The sequence below is a fragment of the Mixophyes fleayi genome, chromosome 2 (assembly GCF_038048845.1).
Source record: "Mixophyes fleayi isolate aMixFle1 chromosome 2, aMixFle1.hap1, whole genome shotgun sequence".
NCBI lineage: Eukaryota > Metazoa > Chordata > Amphibia > Anura > Limnodynastidae > Mixophyes > Mixophyes fleayi.
The window spans coordinates 88,930,717-88,952,158 of record NC_134403.1 but is presented as its reverse complement, the minus strand read 5'-3'; the positions used below and the strand labels follow the sequence as shown (position 1 = coordinate 88,952,158).

Sequence of the window (21,442 nt, the reverse complement as noted above, 5' to 3'; positions counted from 1 at the left end):
AATGCACATTAACATGTATAGATGACAACAAAGCCTTAAATGCCTATACTACATCATTACATTATAGAATTTTCCTAACCAGTCTGTCACGAACGCCCAGCCTGTCTCAGATACAGCAATCTGAACAGCTGGCCGTGACTAGCGCCACCTTAATCACTTAGCAATGAATATACCTTTTCTGACACCATGAAGGATTTACTATGGTGTCCTTACGTTCACCAGTCCAAAACCACTTATTAATGTTTCACACTTGAATCACATACACATGTAGCATGAGCCTCCCTGGGCTTCGTAAATTGACAAAGAATCACAGAGAATACATTAGATTAAATGTATTTTAATCCTATAAATGTTTCCAAGGCTTAATTACAAAAAGTTAAGAACAAGACATACACTAAGTTGCACAAATAAGTTTCAGAAATAAAAAAGGAAATAAAACCAGAGTCACTACTTACTAGTTAAGACTTGGCCTGTGTGAGAGAACACAATTGAGAAATATTGGACATTTCAGTCTTGATAGTCCCCCTCATGAACATGCACAATGTAATGTCTAAAGCAGAAGATTTTAAACCTTTCTTACAAGCTCTTCACTAGGACTTTAGGAATTACATTTTTAAATAAGTCAGAATGATTCCCAAAATGACACAGAGCCTATGGATGTCCTGAGATCTGGAATGTTCATAGGGCCTGAGTTCTCACCTCTGCTCATTCTGCTTGGCCGGTCAGGTCCACATCATCTGCATACAAAAAACTCCTAAGAGATGCTTATCTGTCCCTGGCTAATTTCAAAAGATTATTGACACATGCATAGGTGCAGACTCATGACATTTAGCAAAGCACACGTTGAGATTACATTGCAAGGTTACATACAATATAAAAGCAAAGTGGAATTATCGGCGCTTCTCTTAATGCAAGCACTCCTGCTGCTGAAAAAATATATATACATACAATACTCAAAATAGTGATCATGTATGACAATGTATATTGTATGTAAAATAGTGATCAGCGCACGGTGAACTGAAGCATACAATATGGCACTAATTAAATTAATGCACGTGTAGATGTTTATAGCCCTTTTCTGATAATATGGCAAAAATAGAGGGTCAGTAATTTTCCAATTTGGTCTTACCCTGCTCTTTCCCTATATTCACTTGAAGTATCCTCTCCACGGTGACAGCGGAGTGCTGATTTCCCAATCTGAGGCACGGTGTGAAGAAAAGAATACAAGTTGTTCCGGATGGTGTTCGGCTGTGAGTACAGCTCGTGCCGTCTGCAGTGGAACGCAGGTGAACCGCACAGTTCCTTCTGTCACTTCCTGTATGGACGGATGCCCGGATAGTGCAAACAAGGATGCAAAGCTGCAATAGTGCAGAATGATGAAAAAATGTAAGTTAACCGACGCGTTTCGTCCATAGGCACTTTCTCAGATCCTTGACACTATCCGGGCATCCGTCCATACAGGAAGTGACAGAAGGAACTGTGCGGTTCACCTGCGTTCTACTGCAGACGGCACGAGCTGTACTCACAGCCGAACACCATCCGGAACAACTTGTATTCTTTTCTTCACACCGTGCCTCAGATTGGGAAATCAGCACTCCGCTGTCACCGTGGAGAGGATACTTCAAGTGAATACAGGGAAAGAGCAGGGTAAGACCAAATTGGAAAATTACTGACCCTCTATTTTTGCCATATTATCAGAAAAGGGCTATAAACATCTACACGTGCATTTATTTATTTAGTGCCATATTGTATTCTTCAGTTCACCGTGCGCTGATCACTATTTTACATACAATATACATTGTCATACATGAATTCAATAGAAAATAACAATCAGTCATTAGATATACAACATAATCGTCACACAGTCTTTTAAAGATTAAAGTCCAATACAATTAATCAACTGAAATGTTTGAAGCACATTTTATCTTCCAGGGATGAAGGTTCAGGTTTACTGACACTTCTAGATTTTGTATTTTTAATGCTGTGCACACACAGGTCAACTCTGCCCCACTGCCCAAGTGTACACACCGGTGTCCGGACTGGACGCGTTCAGGGGCAAACGCAGGATTTTTAAGGTTTCCCCCCTAAAAAAAAAATTAGAGAGAGCGCGAGCTGCTGAGCATGCGCCCGCACATGCGCAGCAGCTCCATTTCAGCGATTCTGAATTTGACAGCAGCCGCGGCGCTGTAAAAGAAGCGTCCGCGGCAGTGCTGCATTGTACTACAATACAGCACTGCCGCGGACGCTTCTTTGACAGCGCCACGGCTGCTGTACAGTGCCATTCGTTCGCGGAGGGGAGGGGTTTCTGGAGAACCAGAAACCCCCCTGCGTGCGCCCCTGGTGTTCCAGCAGTTTGTTTGTTGTGCCATACAAGCAGATATCCTATGGAATACATTGGGTCCTGTTGGTGTGGTTGAAAGATGATCACACACACACACACACAGGTCAATATCAGTAATCATCCAACCGCATTTACCAACATTCCTAATAATAATCCTGTCAATTTTTAGCAGATTAACATTGTCCACGAGACTTCGGTTTGGGGCCACAAATATTAAACTATAGGATGAACTTTTTTAATGTAAAGGAATATTTAGCATTACACCTTATGTGAATGAATGTGATAAGGTCAGAAGATTGGCTTGCTTAGTTCAATATGTGTTAATCAAATCTAATCAATTGGACTTAATTAACACACATTGAACTGGGCCAATTACGCTCTATCGGTAGCACTTCACTCTTTCTGACATTACCACATTCATTCACATAAGGTGTAGTGCTAAGGATTCTCTTTCAGATACAATTCTCCTAACAGGAACAGTAAGCGCAGTTTATCTTTATACCAATTGCTTAATATCACTGCCAATATTATATGTGACTGGCCAGCTTAAAAAGTATTGCACCCTTTGGACTAAGTGTCTCTATGTGCTTGTGTTATAGAGGAGGTGCTGCATAGTTATGGCGCTCTCTGGTGGTCTCCTGATGGAGCTAGACTAGCCTATTTGTCTATCAACAACACCCTCGTACCTAACATGGAGCTTCCACACTTTATGGGTGCTGATTATCCCGTCTGTACACGTTATGCCTACCCTAAGGTGTGTATCCAATATGGTGTTTTGTCACCTTTACTGTGTTTTTATTTGTATCTCTGTCTTTTCTTCAGAATACATTTTAATTTGAAATGTCCAAACACTCCTACCAGGTAGAGATATTGTTATTGAGAAGGCATGCCTAATTATGCAGTTATCATCATTAAAGATAAAAATAAATCCATTAATCTACATCATTTAAATGTATATATAAAGAGTTTATATTCACAATTCATTAATCATTATAATAAAAGGGTCAAATAATGTGTAAAAAATATATATGCTATACAATAATATAATTTCTATATTGTCATCTGATTTTTAGAACACACTGGGATATGGGGATGAACTTATAAAAAAAAAAAAAAAACCACTTTGATCAATCTAAATTCTTAAGGTCAAATGTTTTATTCAGACCTTCTGCAAACAAACCTGCAGATGCTCTGAAGTCCATTAAGTAAGGGCTTTTAGGAGCACCTTGCTTAACAAAGTAGGATAAAAAAAAACAAAAACTTATATACGCAGCTATTCTCTACTGAATTACCCTAATTTAAACCATAAGTAATGCTTGAAAGATGTTAAGTAAGACACCCTCCTTTCCCCTGGTGGCGACGTCGGCATCCTCCTTTCCCCTATTTGCACCTTCTGTGTCATCCCTCCTGAGCCTTGCCTTTTGGTCTCCTTCTTTGAGATCCACTCCATTTGTCGTTTACCCTATCTATCTTCAGAACCTCTGTTTCTATCCGCTGCTCCAACCCCCAACCCTGGCACCACTCTAAGCTCACACCCTTCCTCAAAAAATGTTCACGCACTGCTGAATGCCCCTAGAGGAAATCTCGTTGCTGTCATTTACCCCCCCCCCCCCCCACCCCCTGGACCCTCCTCCCAATAACTAGATTTACTACCTCTTATCTGACCTCCCCTGCTTCATCCTGGGTAATTTTAACATCCCCATCGATAACCTCTCTGACCCGGGCTTCATCAAACCTCTTGCTCTCTATTCATCTTTTGGCTTTTTGGACCTCCTATCCCACCCATTGTCTTAGCCACTCCTTTGACCTTGTTTTCTCCCACGTTTGGTCTCCTTCTGATCTCTCCTTATCTCCTTTGACTCTCTCTGACTATCATCTCCTCTCCTTCACCCTCCTTATCGCCCACTCCTCTCCCCTCATCTAAACACACTCTCGCTCAGTGTAACCTTGACACCTTTGACACTACCATGTTTTCTTTCCCCTTGAAACTATCATCTCCCCCTTAACCACTGTGACCTGTCTCCACTTGGCGACATCCCTTTACAACCTCTCTCTCTCTTCTGCCCTTGATGCTGCCTGCTGCAGCACCTCTGTTTCTCTTCGCTGCTCCAACCCCCAACCCTGGCACTCTAAGCTGACACGCTTCCTCAAAAAATGTTCACACACTGCTGAATGCCACTGGAGGAAATCTCGTCCCCTAGGAGATCTTTTTCATTTCAAATTCATTCTCTCCTTCTATAGTTCTGTCCTCTCCCTAGCGAAAAAAAATATTATTCATATTAGCTCGGTCATCCAACCCCCATCGCCACTTTCGACTCCTTAATCCCCCCTCCCCCTCCCCCCTTTCCACCCTCCATCACTGCCACTGACTTTGCCACCTTCTTCACCTCCAAAATCGAATCCATCAGAAATGAAATCTCCTCCTCCAACTTCCCTCTCCCCCTTCAGCCATCATTTGTGCTCCTTCCGCCGTACCTCGGATGATGATTTCCTCTCTCTACTTTTGTCCTTCCCCCTTCAACCTGCCCACTTGATCCTGTTCCCTCCCATCTCCTTCGAACCCTCTCGCCTGTTACCTGCTCCCACATTGTCCACCTCTTCAGCTTATGCCTCTCCACTGGTATCTTCCCCTCATTCTTCAAAAATACTTGCGTCTTGTCCATTTTAAAAGAAAAACAAATATTGACCCCCACCTCCCTATCCAACTACAGACCCATCTCTCTCCTCCCTTTCACTTCTAAATTGCTCGATCGGCTGTTATATACCCATCTCACTTGCCACCTCTTCGATAACTCCATACTTGATCCTATCCAATCTGGATTCCGCCCCCTCTGCAGCCTTCAATAAAGTTGACCACCCTCACCTGCTGCACACCCTTTGCATCATTGGCCTTCATTCTCACACTGTCCTCTCTTGGTTCACCTCCAATTTCTCTAACTGCCTTTTCTCTGTTTCTACCTCAGGCTCCTCCTTTCCATCTTCTCCACTTCCTGTAGGCATCTCTCAGGGCTTTATCCTTGGCCCTCTGCTCTTCTCTGATGCCACCAAAACTCTCATCCATTTGCTGATCATTTTCTGCCTTGACTACTGCAACCTCCTTCCAACCGGCCTCCCCCACTCCCATCTCACTCCTCTTCAGTCCACACTCAATGCTGCAGCGAGACTAATTTTCTTCTTTCGTCATTCTACTTCTGCCTCCCCTCTCTGTCAAGCACTCCACTGGCTGCCCCTGGGCAATAGAATCCAGTTCAAGTTCTTCTCCCTGACCTACAAGGCCCTCTCTAACTTCACAGCTCCTTACCTCTCTAGCCTCATCTCTATTCATACTCCCTCTAACCCTCTACCGCCAGCTAACGACCATCACCTCACCTCTCATCTGGTTGCCATGTCTCACTCCCTCATTCAAGATTTTTCCCGTGCTGCCCGCCTTCTATGGAATGACCACCCTTGTTCTATTAGGCTATCCCCTAGTCTGCTAATCTTGAAATGATCACTCAAAACCCATCTGTACAGGACAGCCTACCCTTTCTCCGTCTAACCTCTCCTCAACGCCTTTCATATCCTTCCTCACTTATCCTCTTACACCTCACCCTCTTTCTTTCTCCCCTTCTCATTTCACCAGCCCTTTTTCTGCTCTCCCATCAGATTTGCAGTCCTTGTACTACTCTTGCCCTCTTTTCTGCTCTCCATTCAGATTTTTACTACTCTCACCCAGATGCCCCCCTGGAGTTTCCTAGACTGCCCCTTCCCCTAGATTGAGAGTCCCACAGGCAGGGCCCTCTATTTCTTGTGTCCTCCTTCCTGATGCTTCCGGTACCCCAGCTCCATTCCTCAACCTCAACTCTGGGTTTCTGCCTTGGTCTCCTACTCCACCTTCCTATCCATTATTGGTTCTGGTCCTGCTAGTTGTGCCCGAACTTGTCACTCACCGGACCATGAGTGCCTCTGCGCTGGTGCGTGGTTCCCTAGCCTTCCTGCCGGCGCCTGTCCTGAGCCGCGGCCGGCCGCCATCTTGATGCACTGCGCATGCGCAGCATCCAAGAACTTATGACCTTTGCTTTTAATCTCATTGGTGGATCAGGCACCTCTCCCTATTTAAGGCACCTGTGCTCATTACCTCGTGGCCTGATCTTGAGTCTCATTCCCTGTGAGTCTCTGAAGGTGTCTCCTGTGTTCTGCTAGTGTCTTCAGCTCCCTGCTGATTATCTGTGCTACTCATCGGTGGTTTCCATACCGCTACGGATTCCTGTATCCTGCTCAAGTCCTCAGCTGGCTTCTGGATTACCTGTTCTGCTCATCAGCGGTTCTCATACCCGCTACAGACTCCTGTATCCTGCTCGTGTCCTCAGCTGGCTTCTGATTACCTGCTCTGCTCACCTGTGGTTCCCATACCCGCTACAACCGTTTAGCGTCCCTGCTGTGCCTGCATATTCTCGTGACATTCTTCTCTACTCATCAGCGGTATGCTTACTTGTTATTGACTATCAACTGTTACCTTGCATAGCCGCTTGGAACAAGCCTCTCTACTCAGCAGCGGTATCCATACCCGCTATAGACTATTTGTTGTTACGCTGCATATCTGTGTGGAACAAGCTTCTCTACTCAGCAGTGATATGCATACTTGTGATTGACTATCAGTTATTATCCCGCATATCCGCTCTGTGCAAGCCTCTCTACTCAGCAGCGGTATACATACCGTTATAGACTATTAGCTGTAATCGCTGCATATCTGTTTGGAACAAGTTCCTCTGTGCTCTCAGTGTCTTCATACCGTTATTGACTCTTTGCATGCCTCCACTCATCCGCACCTGATCTACTCCTCACTTACTAGCAGTGGTACAACTTGCTGTACGCAGACCACTGACTTCCCCGCTACCTACCTGCACCTGGACAAGTCTTCTCACCATAGCAGTGGTACAACTTGATGTACGCAGACCACTGACTTCCCCGCTACCGACCTGCACCTGGACAAGTCTTTTCACCATAGCAGTGGTACAACTTGCTGTACGCAGACCACTGACTCTCCTGTTACCTTCCTTCACCTGCTCACGTCCAACCTGGTCTCCGTGGTTCAAACCTGCCTTTCCACTATAGATGCAAGTCGCTGACTCATCTACCAATATAGCTGCAAGTCGCTGACTCATTTACCAGTATAGCTGCAAGTCACTGACTATCATCATTTCCATTGGCATCCTCTCTCCATCTGCTGTTATATACGTTCCACTATTCACCCTGCTGCCAGAGGACAGCTGTGCAAACTCCGCCTCTCTGGTAAGCATAGTCAACTGCTGAAATCCTGGGCAAGACTCCTAGTGCCCGTGACAATACTTCTGTGCACATGCCCATCCTACTTTAGTTCACTCTCTACCTCTCTTTCTTCCCCTTTCTGGCTCCCAAGCGTTCTTTATTCACTCCTACCTAGTGCCCAGTCTACCTGTCCTTAACTGGGTTGTCAGTTCAATTGAACTTTGTTTTATTTTTTTGTATTTCACTGTATGCCGTGTTCTGTTTTCTCCTATGCACTATGTACAGTGCTGTGGACCCTTTGTGGTGCCATATAAATAAAAGATAACAATAATAATAAAAGGTGTTGTGGTTACTTAATAATCTTGCAACTGGCCTTCTGGAGTGCCAAATACAATAGTGCGGAATGTTCCCCTCCAAGCATTGTGTCACTAGTATACCTCCACTGCGCTGAGCTCCACTCTGCTGATCAGATGGGACTGATGTGTTATCATCAGCGCTCTCAGAGTGCAGAGCTCAGCTCCACTGTGCAGTTAATACATTCCGTTCAGAGGGGTCTGATCGGTCCCGTCTGCACAGGATTTCACTTTGCTTGCTCTGCATACATGGGGCGGTGGAGGAGGAGTGGGCATGCTGAAAAGGAGGGAGGGTGCTAATGGGAAGACAAGTGCTAAAAATGGTGAAGGGAATGATTAGGGAGGCATAAGGATAGAGACGAAGGAAAGCGTTTGAAGAGGGGAGAGAGTGATGATGATAGAGGGAAATGATAACAATGAGGGAAAGAGGGTGCGTTTAACAAAAGATAAATAGATTCAAGTAACTCCAATGGCCTCTTGAACACAAGTAAGACAACTCCATGTTAAACACATATTAAACCTATGGAGGTATATGATGTGATCTCTAATGTCTTCCTGATTGCAAGTAAAAAAACTATATTCACTAGTGTGTGAATGTAGGGCTGCACGGTGGCTTTAATGGTTAGCACTTCTGCCTCACAGCCAAGGCCTTATCTGTGTGGAGTTTGTATGTTCTCCCTGTGTTTGCGTGGGTTTCCTACAGGTGCTCCGGTTACCTTACACACTACAAAAACATACTAGTAGGTTAATTGGCTGCTGTCAAAATTGACCCTAATCTGTGTGTGTCTGCATGGTAGGGAATTTAGCCTGTAAGCTCCAATGGGGCAGGACTGATGTGAGTGACAAATATTCTCTGCACAGCACTGCAATATTGGTTGCTCTATATGAAAAATAAATGATCAATGAAGATGATGTAAACCAAATATATATAGGTAACCGGCCATAGTTGGGGGAGTTGGAAGAATGAGCATATTTAGTGTGAAAAAGGGAGTGGTTTCCCACAAGCCTCTTAAAGAGGAGTTAGGTGTTCAACTGGCAGTCTGCAGAAGAAGGCTGCATACAGGGTTAAGCCATTGTCAAGTGGGACTCCTAGGCTGAACGCACCCAGGTCGTGAACAGGGTCTAATGAAGCAGTTAGACCAAAGGGAGGGGTTTTGTGCATTTGTAGACAATGGCCAGATACTGTCTGGTGTCTAGACAGAAGGATTGTTTCTAGTAAGTGTGCTGCTTATCTGTGATTGTGACATGAACAATAAAAGCACCATTTATTCAGCAAGAAGTTGTTTGTGTGTGCATCACCAGAAGGGTGCCCGTGTCACCAATGGTGTTAGCAGTGGGATTACGAAGGTCAACTAGATGCAATGGTGGTAAGTGAAATGTATTGAATACCACTGTCATCATCATCATCACCATTTATTTATATAGCGCCACTGATTCCGCAGCGCTGTACAGAGAACTCATTCACATCTGTCCCTGCCCCATTGGAGCTTACAGTCTAAATTCCCTAATATAGACACACACTCACAGACAGACTCATACATACTGTCATGCACCAAACTATTATAAATAGTTCTGTTTAGCAAAGAAAGCAAGTTTTAAATTGTGGGTTGTTGTAGTGCCACACCTGGTAATGAGTTGAGTGTGGTTGGGGAAAAGCACTGTGCACAGACGTTTGCTATTTACCTGCGTGGGATGCTAGTTTATTTTGCTAATTGTCTGTGTAAAGTGTTGAATGTATGTAAAGATCAAGATTATTGTTTATAGGCTGCAATAGGTCAAAGAGTAATTGCTGTCAGTGCAAATTATCTTTACTACAGCTAAAGATGACCAACAAAAAGAATAGAGTGTACCAAAAGGAAATTTTGCAAGCAGGTGTGTCTGAAGTTCAGTCCCAGATGGAAATTTGGAAAACCTGCACTGGAGTTTGCAAGGGGGAGATTAGTGGCGCACGCAGGGGGGGTTTCTGAGTCTCCAGAAACCTCCCCCTGCGCTAACTCAGTGCCCACCATATCGGCACTGTCCTATACAGCAGCCGCGGCGCTGTCAAAGAAGCGTCCGCGGCGGTGCTGTATTGTATACAACACTGCCGCGGACGCTTCTTTGGCAGCGCCGCGGCTGCTGTATAGGACAGCGCTGCCGAAACGGAGCTCGCGCATGCGCAGCAGCTCTCTCTCGTGGGTTTTTTTTTTGGTCAGGATGGGGGGGGAAACTCCCCCCTGACAATCCTGCGTGCGCCTCTGGAGATGAAATTGGAAAATCTGTTGCTCTCTGCAAAAACTTGTTGTTACCTATGGCAGATTATGTGGCCATGGAAGAGTTTGGCCACATGGAGAAAACTTTTAGAGAAGAAAACTCCTGGCTTGAAAAAAGAGTTGTGGAACTCAAATCACCATTTGTATAATGTTCAATAATCGTATAAGGAAAGAGGAAAAGAAACAGACTCTCTTAAAGAAATTGCAAAGAGATTGCAGCTGAGAGAGCAGGAAAATTAGTTTTTTGAGTCCTTGAAAGATGATTTGCAAGAGTTATATAAAGAAAGAGGAAAAGAGGTGAGTCCTCTTAAAGAGATATAGAGAGAGACCAATAAATTGCTTTTTTGAAACTAAAACTTCTGGTTCAGCAAGAGACACACACGTTAAGAGAGACTGTAAAGCATGAAAAGCTTGAATGACTGCTCCATGAGGATGAAAAGACTTTCTTTCAGAAATGCTGAGGAACTTGACAGACTTGAAGCAGAGGCTCTCAATAATGAGGTCACAGCTGTTGCCTTGGCATCATCTCTGGAAGACTCATTGGAATTTGATGTGGAGTTAAAAAAGCTCAACAAGCTGCTGAACACAGAGGATGAGTGTCCTCAAAAAGAACACTGCTTCTCATCGAGGTCCAGCTGTAAGGGTGTCTGAGCAGAGGTGTTTCAAGTGTGGAGAGCTTGTAAACTTTAAAGACAAGTAGACTAGACCCCAAAAACCCATGGACTGTTCACTTGGCCAAGCTAGGCCTATCTTTCTAGGGTGCTGTTCCTGGAGTTTCACAACTTGTCCCTCCTTAATTAAAGTGACTGTGCGGGAGAACAACAAGGTTGTCCAGGCAGTCCTGAACTCTGGGAATGAACACTTACATTGATTTCTGTCCTGGCTGGAGCCAAGGTCTCGTGGTCGCCCAGAATTAAAATACACTGCACTCATGGGGTAACCAAGAGATTACAAGGGACTCTTTTGGCTATTAGACTTAAAGGCCAAACTGTGAAGGTAATGGCTGCCATAGCTCCTAAGTAAAAAAAACAAAATCATAAAGGCGCTGTGCAAATAGTTAATATCACATAGGAGTAATCATTCCCGTACGAATAAATAACCTTTCAATAAAAAATAATAAAATGTATCACTTAATTGAGGAAATAGAAGATGAAACAATGTAGCTAATTCAAACTACATGAACATCACAATATAGACATGAAAATGAATTGGCAATATTCAACGGACCATATAACACATAGGTACATAAAAACAAACCACACACTAAAAAATATATTCCCCTCCTCTGCCATCTGTCCCAGAGGGGGACAGATAGCAGAGGAGGGGAACAGAGGGCAGAGGAGGGGGACAGAGGGCAGAGGAGGAGGACAGAGGGCAGAGGAGGAGGACAGAGGGCAGAGGAGGGGGACAGAGAGCAGAGGAGTGGGACAGAGGGCAGAGGAGGGGGACAGAGAGCAAAGGAGGGGAACAGAGAGTAGAGGAGGGGGAAAGAGGAGGTGGACAGAGAGCAGAGGAGGAGGACAGATGGCAGAGGAGGGGGACAGAGAGCAGAGGAGGGGGACAGAGAGCAGAGGAGGGGGACAGATGGCAGAGGAGGGGGACAGAGAGCAGAGGAGGGGGACAGAGGGCAGAGGAGGGGGACAGAGGGCAGAGGAGGGGGACAGCGTGACAGAGGGCAGAGGAGGGTGGCAGAGGAGGGGGACAGCGTGACAGAGGGCAGAGGAGGGGGGACAGAGAGCAGAGGAGGGGGACAGAGGACAGAGGAGGGGACAGCGTGACAGAGGGCAGAGGAGGGGACAGTGTCACAGAGGGCAGAGGGGGCAACGTGATAGAGGGCAGTGTGTCTGGATGCAGAGGGGGCAGTGTGCCTGGATGCAGAGGGGGCAGTGTGCCTGGATGCAGAGGGGGCAGAGTGTCTGGATGCAAATGGGCATTTTTGCATACAACTAAATAAGTATTTCTGTCGTGACCTAAATACTTATTACAATTTTTTGACCCAACTACTTCTAAAACAGGACTGCTCAGTAATTATTTTGGAGGGGTGCCTTGAAAAAATTTGGAGACTCTAAGGGTGCCGCGAACTGAAAAAGTTTGGTAACCACTGGGCTAGTCTAATTCCGGAGTCCTGGTGATGTCAGTATCATATGCATGCTATAACATGTGTCTGCAATCAGGAGCAACTGTAATAATGTCTGTTATGTACAGTAGACATTAAGGACGGCCTAATAAGTGTTTTTCCAAGGGAAAAAAAATATATACAGTATATAAAAGAAAGTTTCTTAAATTTCCATTTATAATTATAAATGACTATATTATTGACAGGTAACTTTAATTACTTATTTTTTTCTATCTGTGCATTCTTTTGAGATTTGATATTCCACATAGGCATTGTACATATCCTGCAGTGTCTGGTCTAGTAAAGCAGAATAAAACTACACCTGTAGTTAATACCACATGTATCTTTAGATTCGTACCTTGTTGACTTCGGGAATATGGAGAGCTGATTTACGTGTGGTTTATAACAAATGCACAATGTGCTCAGTTTGCATGCCTTAATGACTCAGGCTCGAGGACTATATCAGAAAGCGTTAGGCCGCCTGGTGTCATCCTGACGGAAAGTGTGCTGTTTATCTGTGATTGTGACGTGTACAATTAAAGCACCTTTTATTCAGTAAGAAGTTGTTCATGTATGGCTCACTAGAAGGGTGCCTGTGTCACATAAGGTAATGCTTACACGTGAATCCAAATTCCAACAACTTTAAAGTATTGCTCTATTAGATGCATATGATGTAGGTTATCACTGCTTTTACAGAATGTTGGATCCCAATACATATATATATATATATATATATATATATATATATATATATATATATCATCTAGATGCAGAACAAATACCAATGGCTCATTATTATTCTCAGAATATATGCAGTGGCTGCTAACTGTTCACTAATATCACTAAACACTTGTCCTTGGAGACTGGCTTACAGATCTTAGATTGTCAGGTTGATGTGTGTAAAGCATATTAAATAATTAATCAGTGAGTGATTGTTAATTCAGTCATTAGTATATAGATTTGTACTGTAAACTTTGTTACAGCAATTTTGCACCTCTGGCTGCTAAAACTGTCACTTTCATTTATTGATGTATGTAGAGTACTTCCATGGGCGTAAGTTAAACAAAAAATAATTTAACTGTTGAGATGCCAACTCTGCATCTTCGCCTGTGTTTTTTTAGCTGGTGATCAGAACATTTAAGATAGATATAGTTCCATGCCTCCACAACTATTCTTTACACATTGCTTTATGGAAAAATTTTCAGAAAACCAAATGTAATCTTAGACACCAAATATTAATTTTCCAAGACAACCAGGAGTAGGCATTTGGATTTTAGGAACACTAATTAATATAAAATAAATGTTCTTTCAATGTAAATATAACTTCATTGGCAATTCATTGAATTAGAGAAGCAAACAAAATGTGATTATTTTAATGATTTGCTGTGATTTTCCTTCACTTTATCCTGCTACTGTCTTTGAGGAGGGTTTCGTCATCATCATCATCATTTATTTATATAGCGCTAACATATTCTGTAGGGTTTAATCACAATTTACACCATTTCTGCATTGGTGGGGTTCAGCGCCCTGGAGCCCCTGCTGTAATCAGGGCCATCTTTTCCATTGGGCACGATGGACAGGTGCCCGGGGGCCCCACGGGCAAGGGGGCCCCATAGGCAGGGCTCTTAATTAGAATAAATAATCCTGCAAAAAAAAAAACCTGCAAAAAAAACCTTCAAGGGTCACTGAGCAAGTACATCTATCTATCTCTATCTCTTTAAATCTATATCTATATCTATCTCTCTCTCTCTCTCTCTCTCTCTTTATATATATATATATATATATATATATAGGGGCCCCAGTGCACTGCTTTGACCGGGGGCCCATAATGTTGTTAAGATGGCCCTGGCTGTGATGTGACCACTACAGTTGCAGATTATAATAAAGTCCTTTGGGGAGGGCCCAGACTATTCCAATTTAGCGTTAATGAATTCCGGAATGAATTTGGGGAGATGTTCTTATTATTAATTGTCAATATCTAATAATAAGACCACACTTGGGCTCTGGCAGCTCCAAGGAATAAGAATATGAGATGAAAGACTTGATTCTCTTCCTGCATGTCACTTGTCTCTCTTGCTTTTTCTTTAAACCATGTCAACAAAAAAATTATGTACAAATAATTAAACTAAATGAGAATAAAAGTAATTAAATCAATTTTTACTTTGAATTATTGGTTTCTAATGACCTTTTTGAGTAATTAGTTTACATTGAAATTTTTCTGAAAGCTTTATAGGCATCTTGCCAGTAATACTAAAGAGAATCCTAAGATGTGCTTTTGTTCTACACCCTTGTGCCTTCTTCAGGTCCTGTAATTATTTAAATCAGTACTAAATGATGTGGGTCCCTTTAGAGGATTTTCTTTTTGAGTATGACTTCATATATCAGCACCACACCCTGCAAAAATATGTTCTGTTTTGTTTTTGTAGTTGTTTTTTTTATTACTTGTTCCTTTCAGGAGTGGGATACAAAATATAATTTAGATATATTTAATTTCTTAACCTATTATTGTACAATTTGCTTGTTTAGAGGGTAACCCATATTACTGGCCCTTAAAGTGACTACCTAATCTAAGCCCAGTACCTGTAGTATATAGTTCCAATACCAAATTGAAGCCCATATTCTAGTTAGAACATTACTAGGCTAAAGCCCCATATCTTAATCATAATGTCATAAGTAAAATTAAAATGTATCTTTTTTTAAAAAAAAATAAAAAATTCACTGTAACCTACATGAATTTCTATTAAAGTTGCTGGTAACTTTATACTGTATACATGTAAGGAACGAATGCAAATCGAATGACCTTCTTGTGAGTTGGGATCCAGGTCTTTTTAAAACTTATCAACATCCCTGATTGTTCTGTCCTGAACAGTGTAATCTCAGCAGTGCCAATTTATGAAGGGAGGATTGGAGTTGACAGATGTAACGGGCTGCCATAGTATGCCCTGATTTCTTCTGTAAAAGTACAGTATAGTTGCTACATTTCCAGTGTTGCGTGAAGGGTGTGGACCTCATTATCTTCTGGAAAAGTTGACACTAACAATAATGTATGTTGTGAGGGATGCACAGCATCTGGGACCAGGGCTGCCAAGAGGAATTCAGGGCCCCGGTACAACAAATTCATGGGGCCCCCCTCATAGCTGAGCATGGTAAAAAAAATTGCGACGCCTTACGGCGGCGCAAGATTTCTCGGGGTTGTGGTCGTGCATTTGGGGGCGTGGTAAATTCGCCATTGGGGCGTGGCTAACACATCAAAATCACTCGGCTCTCAATTCGCACGAGCGTCACATATGTCCAAGCACTCCTGGCTTTCAGGACATCTAGCACCAAAGTGTAGTATAGAAAAAATGCAGTGCGTACACAAAGAGTTCAGTCTTGGCCTCCACCTTACATTGGGCAAAACACTCACCAAAAATTGACATTGTCCCTACTAGAATCACAACATTTCACATACTGTCCTGCTCTCTCCTACCTGTTCTTCTCACTTTCACCACCTGTTGCTGCATGTTTCTTTAGTTGCGGCTTGTCTGGATCCTGGAATGCTGGGGGCCCTATTTGGAAAAAAATAGCTACATTTAGATAATTCCAAACAACCCTGGCGTTAAATCAATACCATCCACGATTAATAATTAGGCCTTCCTCCAGCTCCAATATTACAATAATGTGCCCCTTCATCATCGCCATGCCTTATGATCACACTGCGCCCTCCATGCTGCTTTTGCCCCCTTCATCTGGCTCCCCTTCATCACACTATACTATGCTGCTCCCCCCCTTTTTCAATCCCACTGTGCCATGCCTCCCCCCCTTTTAAAACCCCACTGTGCCATGCTGACCCCTGTTTTTTAACCCCTCTGTGCCCCCCCTCATTTTTTAACCCCTGTCATGCTGCCCCCCCCCCCCTCATTTTTTAACTTCTCTGTCATGCTGCCCCTCTCCCCGTTTTTAAACCCTCTATGCCCCCCCTCGTTTTTTAACCCCTCTCATTTTTTAACCCCTGTCATGCTGCCCCCTCCCTCATTTTTTAACTTCTCTGTCATGCTGCCCCCCCCCCCATTTTTAACCCCTCTATGCCCCCCCCCTCGTTTTTTAACCCCTGTCATGCTGCCTCCCCGTTTTTTAACTCCTCCATGCCCCCCCTCGTTTTCCTCCCTGCACTTACCTTTTCTCCTTTCTTGGTCTTCTCTGCTGCTCTGTGCTCCAGACTAACTGAATGCTGGGCATGACATGATGACATCACACCCGGCATTCAGACAGTCTGAATGGATCACAGAGCAGCAGAGAGGAGGGATGCCGGCTCCGCGATCAGGTGAGTATGTTTAGGTTTTTTTTTAAACTAGCCTGCTCCCCCCACCAATGACCGAGCCCCCCCCCCCCCCCCCTGCAAAAAAAAAAAGAAAAAAAAAAGGAAGAAAGAAAAAAACGTTTAAAAAAAAAAAAAAAAAAGAAGCAGCGCAAGGGCCCGGGCCAGGCCCCCTGACATGCCCGGGCCCGGGTAATTAGTACCCACTCCCCCCCTCTCTCGGCGGCCCTGTCTGGGACACACATCAAAGTGAATGACTTCATGTGTCACATTCCAAAGTAGAGTCACCTTAGACTCTTCCTAGCCCACCTACTGGGAAAACTCAGATGTCCATCATGGTGCTACTTGTACTAGGGATAACTCTCTCATGTTCCCCACTCCTAGCTAGGCTTACATTATCACACCATGGTTGTCTCTTAAGGATTTAAGAGTATTGGATTGCATCAACCCCTGGCATAGGCTCTTGTGCTAATACGGTAGTTTTGAAACAAAGGGAAATGCAGGGGCATAACTACTGCCAGAGCAGCCCATGTGGCTGATATGGGTCCTGACAGAAAGGGGGGACCTGCAGCGTCGGACTGGCCTGCCGATGAGCCGGACAATCCACCGGTAGGCCCCGACGCTGGTTAGCCACGCCCCCGCTGGGTCCATTAGCCACGCCCCCCGCTGGGTCCGTTCTCTAAATTCCCCTGCTCGGTCCGTGACTGGTAGTGGATACGCACTTTATCGCGTCTCTCAGGTACCAGACTCTTCCTAACTGCTGTATCAAGCAAAAGCAGTAGATAAGACCACCCAACAAAGGGCAGATTTAAAAAAAAAATCCAATAGCTGCATTTCTGTGGAATCTCCACTATTCCTAAGCTGCAGACCAACAAAATGACGCTTTAGCTCACAGGACTTGGGGTTAATGAATGATACTGCATGTACAGCTGCAACATTCCTTAATAATAATAAATATAATAACCCTAGATTACAGTTGTCCTGGATATTATCGAGTATATTAATTTCCGAAAGAAAAGCACAGAACAATTTTAACACAAGACATCTGCAACAGTTGCAAGTTTTATGGTTGGCTGTGAATTTTAACCCCTTATGGTATGTTATATGGTTGCACAGACAGACTTTCAAACAATGACTAAAAAATGCAATCATTTTGCTCTACTGCTAATTAGATTTTCAAATCAGTGTGTATAATTGTTGTTGCTGCATTATGATTGAAATGCAGGATTTGAATGCTTTATCACTGCCACAACATTAAAGGGGGTTCATTTTTTCTTTTTAGGGTAACATTAGTTAGAGATGGATTGGCTGCTTGTCAAAGTCTGTTGTGCGTAAAAAGCAAGCAAAGAGCACCAACACCTATGCAGATGTTTTTAAAACAGCATTAATGAGTACCATGACAAGAAAGGGGGTAACTGGGATCGCTATCTTGTGGGTGCAATTTGCGGGTTGAACGCCAAAAAGTCCCAGGTTATAAAATACACAACGGTTCTTCCCCACTATACACTCTCTTTTTATTTAGTTTGAAATCACCATATGGCGGGATCAGATCTTAGGAATAAAAGAAGGGATAAGGCGGTGTTAAAGAAATAACAATCAGAGATTGGAATTTGGTGGCATGGAACTTGTATCCTGTAATAACCTCCCTGTGACACCAGCAGGCACCCAGGATATATTAAATAAGAGAGGAAGTAAAAAAACAAATATAAGAGAGGATCCTATGCAGACACTTTGCACTGATTTCTGCCAGTCAAGAAAACAACATTGCATCTGGTCCTAAACATGTATTCCTAATGTAAGTGAAGCTACAGTTCATTAAAATGTGAGGGCAAAGCGATATTTGGCAAGATTAATCCCTGTAGTATGCTATTATGGGCTAAAGACAAAACAAAATAGCGGTGCTTTTCACTATACTGAGGCACACTATTCAGCAGCTTTCATTCCTTCTGGCATATGTGGGCTGATCACTCCCCCTCTAGTGTCTGACGGTCATGCCTCTTTGATGGCTGGCCACACCCCATCTGGTGGGCCCCTGGCGTTGCAGCCCCCGGTGGGCCCTTCATGCCCCAGTCTGACACTGGGGACCTGTGATGCGTGCAATTATTGCAGTGGAACTGAAAGTCCAAATAGGTGCCCACTGTGCATGTGCTGGCCCCCTCACATACTCAGAACAGCAGAGAGGGGTACTCTGGTGCAGTAAGTAGATACAGTGCAGAACACACCCAAATATTGCTATGATGCCATGTAATTGGGAGTTGTACTTACTAGTAGCGTGCATTTCGTTATTCTGTGGCGGTGCCTAAAGCTTGGTCAGACTCTCAACTATGGCTGCTGGGCTTGCGGCTTTATTCAAGTGGGTGCAGGTCCTCAAAGTACCAAGGCTCAATTATATTTAAAGGGGAAATCCAGGTTGCTTTCATTGCCCATGGATTTAGCACAATATAAGCTCAGGTCTAAGCATTGGATTCAGTTATATCTACAGAGCAGATCTGTTGTCATATGATAGGGCAATGAAAGTAAACACATCTGTCTAGATATTACAATTATATAACAGAGAAGTTGACCTATAACATATTTGACATGTATTTCTGATGTACTTCTTGCCTTTGCACTAATAAATGATGTTTTCTGTGCAGTCACCAGCTCATGTCCCCTGTTCTCTTTCAGGCTGGACAGCCCATTCCACGAGTGAAGGTTTTTGTTGTTAATCTGCATGGTCCTTCCCACACTGTGGAGATTCTTCGTCCTGATACTTTTCAATACAGGTAAACAAATAGGCAACCATCCAACATGTATTAAGGTAACTTGTTTGTAAATCGTTTGCTACAACTGAATTAATGTTATGAGACAACAGTTGGTCCATTTCTAGGTGACCTAACTCTTGTTATATAGCACTAACATTGTCAATAGAATATCTATAAAGAACTTCAAGTCATTTCAGCACATGATAAAAGATTAATATTTTTATAGATAGGAAACCCCATCTCTCAGCTTATACCACTGGTAGGGATATGCTTAATGTGTCTGATTCTAAATCTAGTATTGGATATTATTTAACAGCAGTTCCGAAACAGCAGACATACAGTACTGCAACCTGCTACTTGTTATTACTAGACAAGAGATTGATTATATAAACAAACTAATTAAAATATTATACCATATGTGCTATGTGTTATGATGTCACTTCAAGCTTTGGATCATGTAATGAATTCAAGCGCAGACAGTGTCTGTTGACCAATCTGAGAAGAGTTCAGAAAATAAAAAAATAAAAAATCATTAGATCTTTAGTACGGCTAAAAGAGAAATATATGTACAGTGCTGGGAATAGACCCACTGATTACATTAAAAGCAAATTTCTGTGATATTCATATGATTAAAAAAATATATATTCCCTCTGTTGTGCAACTTTTTGATTCTTTGTTATTCTATAACTTGTAACCTTTTGTGATAACTCTGTATTTTTTGTATTTTTTGTATATTGTTTAAATATTAAATAAAAAGATATACATATTTATTTTCCAACCATCATAGCATAGCATAGCATAGCATCCAAATACATATCAATGTAAATGGCCGCTTGGTGCATCAAAAGCACAACTGCACTTATACTATATGGGTTAAAGTGAGTTTTGTTCCTGTCGCAAAGTTCACTATTATAACCAGTTATAGCTCAGAACACAGTCCTCCTTTTCCAGCTCAGGTCAGCATGTATAGGATTAAAAAAAACACCCCTGTATAACCCAATCGGGAAGATCTTAATCTTGTGCACTAGATAATAGGCAGTATGTATTTTGCATTGTAGAACACAGAGATAAACACCCATTCAGATAATCAGAGCATGAAGACACTAATTAGCAAATACTCACAAGTTTCTTCTTTTCAGACTTCCATTCGCGTGTGCCTTTATATCTCTCCTGGGTCCAATACAGAATGCAGATATAGTTGCGGGTGTTATCAGCCAATAGTTACAGCCCTGTGTTCTGGCAGAAGTGCTCAGGCTGTCCAAGTACCTCCATATCCCAAGTGTTCCCATTGCATACTAAGCTGTGACAGAGGATAGACCTGGGGGGGACTTGGATGCCCCAATGCATGGAGGAGGCAGCTGTAGCCTAGGTAGCTGCGTGCCACAGTCTGTGTCAGACTGGCCCTGCCAGGTGTAACTAGTTTTCCTCTAGAAAGACTTATTATTTTGGTCTATCTAGCAAGGGGATGTTTATTTTCAGAACAATGATGGAGCTAAAGAAATAGTCTTGTTTATTTTGATTGGGGCAGAAAAAAAGAAAGCATTCACTATTATATTTCAGAATAATGCAGTGCCATGAACAGTCCTGTCTTTTCCTTTTAGGGAGTATTATATCACACTGGTCAGTTGGGTAACAAACACGCGACTTGCTGTGCAATGGTTAAATCGCTCCCAGAACCTATCTGTTCTCACTATATGTGACGCAACCACGGGCAGCTGTCTAGAGGTAAGTGTTTTATTCTGCAACCAGCCCCAGCTATAGACAATTAGGTCATTTTAGAGCTTATTGGCAACAGATTGCATCATGTATTAGCTCAAAAAGATTGCCAATCCTAATTAGCATCTGACGAAGAACTGGGACAGAAGGTAAATATAGTGTGAAGATGACTGCATATGGCTGTGTATCTGGTCATTGTCCAACCACAAGAACAGTGCTCTTTATGGTCCTGCCATTTGCCCAGAGTACCGGATGGCCGGATCTTTCAATTTTGCCTCAGGTGTGTATGGCTAATTAGTATAGATAAGGCCAGAGCACCAGATTGACTCTTGTATGTGCACTTATGGGCAGGTGGAGAGACTATAGGTTCAGTCTT

General features: G+C 43.1%; 1 protein-coding gene across 1 annotated transcript in view; it reads left to right on the top strand.

Annotated features, from left to right (window-relative positions):
- LOC142139835 (inactive dipeptidyl peptidase 10-like) overlaps nucleotides 1-21,442 on the top strand; it is a 58,942-nt gene that overhangs the window by 32,408 nt on the left and 5,092 nt on the right. Inside the window, exons 7-9 of the mRNA XM_075197703.1 lie at nucleotides 2,941-3,095; nucleotides 19,274-19,371; nucleotides 20,952-21,075. Of these exons, the coding sequence (XP_075053804.1) occupies nucleotides 2,941-3,095; nucleotides 19,274-19,371; nucleotides 20,952-21,075 (377 nt within the window). The remainder of the gene's footprint in view (nucleotides 1-2,940; nucleotides 3,096-19,273; nucleotides 19,372-20,951; nucleotides 21,076-21,442) is intronic.